At 33.4% G+C, this 8459-nt stretch overlaps 2 protein-coding genes across 2 annotated transcripts; one reads left to right on the top strand and one right to left on the bottom strand.

The window, feature by feature from the left end:
• The first annotated feature begins 459 nt into the window (after positions 1-459).
• LOC108725307 (transcription factor Adf-1-like) lies at positions 460-1525 on the top strand. The gene is made up of 2 exons (XM_018452238.1): positions 460-628; positions 768-1525. The coding sequence occupies exons 1-2, from the start codon at positions 460-462 to the stop codon at positions 1523-1525; spliced, it is 927 nt and encodes a 308-aa protein (XP_018307740.1).
• Positions 1526-2802: 1277 nt separating this feature from the next.
• Positions 2803-4085, bottom strand: LOC108725306 (uncharacterized). The gene is made up of 3 exons (XM_018452237.1): positions 3934-4085; positions 3510-3814; positions 2803-3428 (listed from the first exon to the last, which is right to left on the bottom strand). The coding sequence occupies exons 1-3, from the start codon at positions 4083-4085 to the stop codon at positions 2803-2805; spliced, it is 1083 nt and encodes a 360-aa protein (XP_018307739.1).
• Between the last annotated feature and the right edge of the window lie 4374 nt (positions 4086-8459).

The raw sequence follows: 8459 nt of genomic DNA, 5'->3' as shown, positions 1-8459 counted from the left end.
TTAACGTAAAGATAGAACCTGTCACATTTTAGCTTAGAGCTAAATACGAGCCGATACGAGCTCGTTTTCAATTAATAATTCACCGCGAGATAAAGATAGCTCGCGGGAATATAATCTCTTTTGACACACAGTCAAAGGGAGGTGTTGACACACCACGCTCACTTAGAATACTGTATTAAATATACGGACGTTTCTTCTCGTCCATAATGGCTGGTCTACAATGTGCTTTTTGTTTCCTGTTTCTTGCTTTTTATGTCTTGCCCTTTTGTCTCTTTGTGCACTGTTTTACCGATAATGGTGTTTTTTGTCGCGTGTTTCTTGTCTTTTCAAAAGTTCGTCAACTTTTATCTCGGGAAACAGAAAACGATGAAACATCGCGGTGCAATAGGTTATGGCAAAGAGAAACCTTTCTGGTGACATTGTTATAAGCACAAAGTGTGACATAATAAAAAAAATAGGATGTCGGACAAAGAAAATGAAAATCACGTGGATGAAGCTTTTGGCGAATTGCTAACCAATTTTGTACGACAAAATCCTTGTCTTTACGACAAAAAATGCAAAGAATATAAAGACAAGAACTTTGTTGCCGATACATGGAGCTCCATCGCAAGTGCCTGCAATATGTCAGGTAGATAAATAAAGATTTTTAATTTTAAGATAAAAGTATAAATTAATTTGTATGCTTACTTTATGGATGATCGTATAATTTTAGATTTAGGTTAGATTAGGTTGAAGAGGTTAGTTCATTCTATATTTCTGTTTTACAGTTGATACGGTGCAAAGACAATGGAAAATTCTTCGCAACCAATTTACTCGAGAACATCGCCTTATGATGACGTATGAGCCATCAGGTACAGGGAATAACACATCTAAGAGACCACGTAAGACATGGTACTTGTACGACTCCCTTTTTTTTTTGGCATCACATGTGGCCCATCGTAATACATGTAGCAACTTTGTACGAAGAAATACAATGATGAATCAATCATCGCCATCATCATCAAAGTCTGCATCACAATTAACATCGGTACCATTAGCATCTGAAACGTCTAGCACTCTGTGGAATTCAGATCTTGTTACTGTTAGCGATGACTCAAATGTTTCAACTTCATTAATAGAAATATCGCCAAAAGTTTCAACGGCTTCAGCAACTTCAACAACTTCATCAACTTCATTCAGTCAGCCAAAGTCGTCAGCTACTAGAAAGAAAAATTTAATTTCCCCACCACCTGATCCATTTGCAGTCCGGAAGATGAAGGAATCTCAGACAAACCAAGAACAGCTGTCTAAAATGATATACGAGTACAGTACGTCTGAGAATATAAACAAGTTTATGTATAACTTAACAGAAAAACGTTCGCAAGCTGTCAGCGGTGATGGAGAGGAAGCAGCAATGGCGAAAACATTAATTTGTGCGTTGAAAAGAGTAAACTCCAAGTACAAAATCCAGTGTTATACGGAATGTTTATTTATTATAGATAAATATCACAACATGACAACAGAGGAAACAATTCAAAATCTATAATTTCTTTATAGCCACATCGAAAGCATTTTATTAATATTTTATTAGTGTTTTATTTATATTTTATTACATAGGTAAAAGATATAATTTTGTTATGTACTCTAAAGTATATACATATATACACATATGTATATATACAATATGTATGAATGTTTAATCTATGTAATAAGTAGAAAAACCTGTGATTTTGAAGTCCCTATAACATATTTTTTCGCGAGATATAATGGGTGCATTCAGTACTACGACCGTTCGCTATTGAGCGCTTAGTGAGCTCTTGTATGTGTATGGTCTATATTTTTAGATCTCTAACGAAATATCATCAAATGTAAGAGCTCACTGAGCGCTCAGTGAGCGATTGTAGTACTGAATACACTCAATATATGACTGTTTGGTTGTTAATAACATATTTCATTTTCTAAGAGTAAACTCCAAGTACAAAATCCAATGTTATATACATGGAATGTTTATTTATTTTGGATAAGCATAACATAACAGTAGAGGTTTAAAATCTATAATTCTTTTATAGCGATCTATAGTACTTTTCTTATATAATTATGCTTTGCTATGAAGATTAAAGATATATAATTTTTTTTATGTTCTCTAAAGTATATATAATAAAATCTTTAATCTCCATAACATATTAATTAGAAAAATGTGATTATTTAGTCGCTATATTATTTCATGAAATGTAATGATTTTTTTAGTTGTTAATTATTTTATTTTCTATACACTTACATATATATAAGACCATGTTATTTCTAAGTTGCAGTGATAACTTGTTTAATTTTTTATATAATATTTGTCCTTGAACAACTGTTCCTGTTATGTTAGTTATTAAGAAATGCAATATATTCTTGGCCAAAGTGTAAATGTTCAGTTAAATGATTAGTATTTTTTAAAACTGTATTTTGTAAACAAAAAATAAAAAAGATTATTAAATACACAAAACACGGATGTTCACAAATTTTTGCAAAAACCTTATACATACTATTTCATTAAACTTATTGTCAGTTAATCGTTGTATTGTCTATATTCTCCGTGAAATTATTATACATACAAAACAGTATTCAGTAGAGATATGAAATTACATATATATAATTCCATCTCTACTGAATACTATTTTGTATGTATGATAAATTCACGGAGAATATAGATAATACAGGATAATGTATACATATGCAAATTCAAATTTACATACTATGTTCAGCTGTCACAAATTGAGCTATATTCTACTCTCGTGCGTATATTGTCATTATTTTTATTTCTTCAATGGATTAATATTATATCCTCAGTGCTAGTTCCCACTGCCAATTTACCTGGCCAATTTCCGAGCAAAAGTAATCTTTGAGAATATTTCTCTGAGCATCAGCTCTAACAGTGGGATTGTTGGATCCAAGTCGACCGACATCAGTGATCGGTCCCCTGTAAATTTCTCTTCTCCAATCACCTTCGATGACACACCCATCTATTCCTTCTCTATCCACCATAAATGCAGGGCAGTAGGTCCTATCCCATGGTGCTATATCGTCTTCAGCTATCATCAAAAAATTATGAAGGCACACAATCGCTTTGACAACGTCTTCTGCTGTTTCTGGTGCACAACACAGATCTCTTCTCAGTATACGCCACCTTGATGTCATAATCCCAAACGTATTTTCGATGACGCGCCTGGCACGACTAAGTCGATAATTGAATATTCTTTCTGCATTACCAAAAGTTCTGTGAGTTTTGGCATATGGACGCATGATATGAGTGCTAAGTGGAAATGCTTCATCAGCGACAAAAGTGAAGGGGAGAATGACATCACTGCCAGGAATCTCTTTTGATAAAGGAAAATCAATTTCATCTGAATCAATAGCTTGGCCGAAAGTACTGTTTGTCCATACACCACCATCACTTTGAGATCCTATAGAAGTGGAAGAGAAAAAAATTACATAGGTGAATATAATGCAAACTAGTATCTTGGTGATTGTTTACAGGTACTCACCATAATCGCTAATATCCACCCACGTGAAGCGGTATTTAGCGTCACAAGCAGCCATAAGAATTATAGAAAATCTTTTTTTGTAAGAACTGAAAAACTGAGAGCCAGTGTTTTGAGGACACTGTATTGATATGTGTTTGCCGCCAATGGCTCCAACACAGTTAGGAAATTGCCATCGATTTAAAAAATCTTCCGATATTTGCATCATAGACTCTCTTGTTGGAGCCTGCAGATATATCGGTTGAAGAGCCAGCCACAAAGCCTTGCAGGTTTCTTTAAATACTTTATGTGCAGTAGAACGCCCAATTCTATAATTCCATGAAGATGATCTAATTGATGTGCCTCGTGCTAAAATTCTTTAAAAAATAATATGTTCGGTGACACAAACTTAATATTAGTAATATGCAGAAATAGAAAATGTACTTACTCAAGAGTGATGGCCATGCGTAACTCTACAGACAATGGAGTTCTGATGCTTCTCTTAGATAAATATGGTCTCACCAAATCACAAATATAATTAAATTGCTGCACATTCATACGTGTATAATCAAAGAATTCTTCATGGTCTGTAACTTGCATTTCTCTAAACAGGTTCCTAAAAACTCCTTGAGTTTCTCGAGAGTAATTAATTGGCCTGTTAATCACAGATCACAGATTGAAACTTAAGCATGAATTCGATTGGGAGAATGTCAAAATAATGGATACAGAAAGAACAAACGGCTAATTTCAGAGAAAATACACATACATATGCAAAAAAATGGACTGAATTTAAGATCTGACACAGATGGATTACATCATGCTTATGCATCCATGCTAAATGATTTAACATAGTTTTGTTGTTTAAAATGAACGATTTTGCTTTATGAATTAAACACTTCAGAGAGATTCTATATTTATATGAAATTATATGATTTGCACAATTGTTAGACATGATAGGCTACTTTTCACTTGGTATAACTTATGAATTAGGCTCTTAAATTATAACTTTTTCTGTTCTTATATTTATAATATCTATGGAAAACATGTTATTTGCGTCACATACTAAAATCTGTAATACAACATCTATATACTTTATATTTATTATGACTTAAGTCTACGTATCTTTGTCAAAATTAATGTTTTCACTTATTCGACACTCCGAACTTATGGAATGAATTTAAATAGCTTTGTTTTAATTATATAATGATTTGCTGTGAATACTAACATATAATCCAAGGTTTCAAGATGAGATTTTGCGATCGAATAGGTAAGTTACTCGAATAAATTATTGTAAAAATCCATCATCTTATATATATGAATTAAATAGATAACACTACAGTTTTGGCAACCTGCGAGTGACTCTACATCGAATGTTCGCGAAATCTAACATAGTTATAAGATGATTGCTGATGAGGATTCCAAAGAGAATCGAAATGTTCAAGAATTCGAATAAAGATGATTCCAACACATCACATGGATTGACAAGTTTATTTTGTTGAAAAATTATTACACACCTCCGCTTGCGTTGACTTTTATTAGCCCAATTAGTTTATATTGTGTTTTCTAAAAATAAAAGTCAGGGAAGAAAGATAAGTACCTGAAATAAAAAGAATTGAGTATTCATAAGTATTGGTACTTACCTGTTAATCAAACTTGAGACATATAAAGTTAATCTATAGATAATAAAAGCATGGAAAATTTAGTCAAGTAGTATAAGCGTATAATTCGCTCGACACGAGTCTCAAGTTTGACGAAAGCATTAATCATATTTTATTTTGTATTTTGCATATAGGGCGCATTTATGTTATCTAAAAGATAAGTATATTTAATTCATTACGTTTGTTTGAAGTTTCCAACAAATATTAATGTTTCAATTTAATTCATAAAGGCTTTAGAAAGGTATTAAAAGCATAAAGGTAATTTTCCGTGATAAAAAGAGATGGAAATTTCAAGGAAGCGATGGCTGCCGTTCCTTGTCGACAAGAAGGAAGGATCCGTGTATCAAGGAGCCACCTTCTACGCTCTCATTGGCCGGATCCGTGTATCAAGGAGCGAAGTAGTCGCGATGAGTTTCTATAAGGGGAGGATGCTCACGCGTGTCGTCGCGAACGTTGCATCATAATTGCGTAATTCATTAGAGAATTCCGCGGACGCACGTTAATACGTTAATTGATTAGTTCCTCATATCAGAATAAACCCCATATACTTTTAAATATTATATTTTCTCAGAAATCGCGTCGGAAAGTGCGTCACGTTGCGTCATCATAAATTTAAGTTCTCTGATAAAGGCGAGCGTGTTCCGAGTGCGTGTTAACATTTTATAAACATTTATTTCATTAAATTCATTTTATTCGAAATTGTGTGAGTTTGTGAGTTCATCGCAAGATACCCAGCCAAGCTTCCACAGAATGAGAGTCGATCCAGAGACGCTGCTTGCAGAGGACGTCCACCGCTGTCCAAAGGAGAGGCTTACCTTCTTCGTTATAGAGGTCAAACGAAGTGGCGACCGAATTAATCAACCAATTACATCAAGTAGTAAGTTAATTTTAAAACATTTATTTGCATTGAGCAGTCACAGTAGTTAGTAGGAGGCATCTCGGTGACGAAGTAACAATAGAGTCTGAACGGTCATAAGTCACACTGTAAATCCTCAAAGAACCAAGCTTTAATCCTTTCTAGTAACAAGTCTTTTATAAAGAATAGAAGGATACTTTTCATTTTTCAAAGTCACGAAAAGCCATAAAAAACGGAAGAATGGCGACCGTGACAGGGCGTTATAAATATTCCTGTTGAACTTAAACACGCGTAACGTCGATTCAAAAATTGTAGACGAGCGTAACTTAGATATTTCGAGACACGGAAAGCGCGAAGGTCGGTGTGCATACAAGAATCGCGAGTGATAAAACCGCGAATGCACAAAACTGTTCAAACTAAATCGTGCAAATGTAAGTCGCGATAATTAATACAATTAATATAAAAATTACGTGAGTGACCAAATCGTTAACAATAAATCCGTGCAAACGTAAGCCACGGTAAACAAACTCTAAATTGCGTGTGCAAAACGCATAATTCACAAAATAAATCACAAACAGCGCGAAACGCGTCAAACAATTTCTGAACAACGCGAGTGAATAAACCACACAATAAAAGTCGGAAAATTGCATGATTAATAAAAATTAAACTTAAAAATTTGTGAAAGTGTAGTATAAGGCCTGAAAAAAATCTCTACCGACTAGGCCACAGAGGCAGCTCTGCGCAAAAATTTCTAAAAATTAAAAATAACTTATAAAATTTCGTGTAATAATATACTTTTATACTAAAGTGTCAGAAAAAAATTCCCGATCAGCTAGGCCACAGCGGAAGCCCTGCATAAATTTCTATAAACTCAAAATAACTTAGAAAAAATTCGCGAAAATTACGAAAACTCGAAAACATAAAATCGCACACAAACAAAGATCGGACGAAGACATCCGTGGTACTAATGATTGATAAAGGGTAATCCATGCAACTGATTTGATTTGAAAAATACAGAAACTAAGATATAACTCAAAATGGGTGAGAAAACGGGAACCACGCCGAAACGAACGCGAGCGGGTACCGAATACGATGTCAATGTAACTAATGAAGATTTAATAGATTGTTCTCCGCGAGTCCGAAGTGTAGCTAAAAGGGTCGAATCGCAATTAAAAACTAATCAATTGCCAGAAGCGAGAAAATCGATTCAATTCAAGATAAAGTTAAAAAACAAATTACGCGTAGTTCAGGAAAGAATGACGCTGAAGATAGCAGACGGACTTAGCAGACGGCCGCGCGCGCGCCGCGCTCGACCAGTGTTTCCCACCATGGTTATGATTTGAGAGTATATCGTGCAAAAAAATTGTTCTAAACAGATGATATCAAACGTTATGCGTTACTTAAAAACAGTTTTACAAAGTGATATTTCGGATTCAATAAAAAGAACACGATGATAAAAAATAGTACATATGATTTCTGAGACTTAAATGCTGCATTCGGAAATATGATATTACTTGGAAATTTCTTAAAAACTTTTTTTCTGAGAGGGGGCATTTTTTTATACTTCGCACACACATTCTAGGTGGTATTAGGTAGCCATCTGTACAGTTTTAAAAAATGACCCCTCTTAGAAAAAAAGTTATTAACAAATTAATTCGACATACGGACGGAAATTCTCTCTCTCCAAAGATAATGTTTTAAAAACTTTTTTTCTAAGACGGGCCTTTTTTTAATGTTTTGCACACACAGTTGAGTGTGCGGATTTTAATCTGACTAGTCCGCAATCGAAAGTTCATACTTCGAATATATAATGAAATTGACATTATATTTTTTATTACGGTTTTAACTTTTGAGATATTTGAATCAAAATAAATTTTGACACTATAATTCTGAGTAAGCTTATTATTAGTAGCGCCGCGACATTTGTTTGCGCAATTAACATTCACGCCAAATGGCTCGTCCAATCGATCTTTTTTCTTGTGTAATTGATGGTCGCGCAGCTACCGCGTTGCTTGATATGGGCTTTATTACATTCATATGTATAAATAAAACCTAAGAGGCAGTTTTAAAAAAGTATAAATTTTTTTTGTTTATTTATAGGTGTCCTAAACAGAATATATTATATTTCAGAGTAAATGAAATAAGGATTTTATTCTTATTTCTAATTTATTTTAATATCTCCCTAAATCTTTTATACAAATAATGCATATCATTAGATTTAATAAATTTTGTGATATAATGATCTTCATGTAATAATTTTTGAAGTGGAATGAAGCCATTATAACATAAATTGGTATAAATTTTTCCAATTGTATCATGGCTTATTTTTTATTAAATACAACTTTGTTATTTGCATTTTCCTATCGGCGTCTACTTTACATCATTAAGACAATATAAGGTATATATGTTTTATTTAATTTGCATTTTAATTTACTATAAATGTACATCGATAATTTAATC

The sequence above is a fragment of the Mycetomoellerius zeteki genome, unplaced genomic scaffold (assembly GCF_001594055.1).
Source record: "Mycetomoellerius zeteki isolate Tzet28-1 unplaced genomic scaffold, Tzet1.0 scaffold335, whole genome shotgun sequence".
In the NCBI taxonomy this organism is placed as follows: Eukaryota; Metazoa; Arthropoda; class Insecta; order Hymenoptera; family Formicidae; genus Mycetomoellerius; species Mycetomoellerius zeteki.
This window is presented reverse-complemented; position numbering and strand designations above follow the sequence as displayed.

Excerpts from the sequence above, each read along its gene's own strand:
- LOC108725307 (XM_018452238.1), top strand. The coding sequence starts at position 460 with ATGTCGGACAAAGAAAATGAAAATCACGTGGATGAAGCTTTTGGCGAA. Across the intron at positions 629-767 it reads AAGTGCCTGCAATATGTCAG|TTGATACGGTGCAAAGACAA; the intron begins GTAGATAAATAA and ends TCTGTTTTACAG.
- LOC108725306 (XM_018452237.1), bottom strand. The coding sequence starts at position 4,085 with ATGCAAGTTACAGACCATGAAGAATTCTTTGATTATACACGTATGAAT. Across the intron at positions 3,815-3,933 it reads CGCATGGCCATCACTCTTGA|AATTGGGCGTTCTACTGCAC; the intron begins GTAAGTACATTT and ends ATGGAATTATAG. Across the intron at positions 3,429-3,509 it reads GGTGGATATTAGCGATTATG|GATCTCAAAGTGATGGTGGT; the intron begins GTGAGTACCTGT and ends CCACTTCTATAG.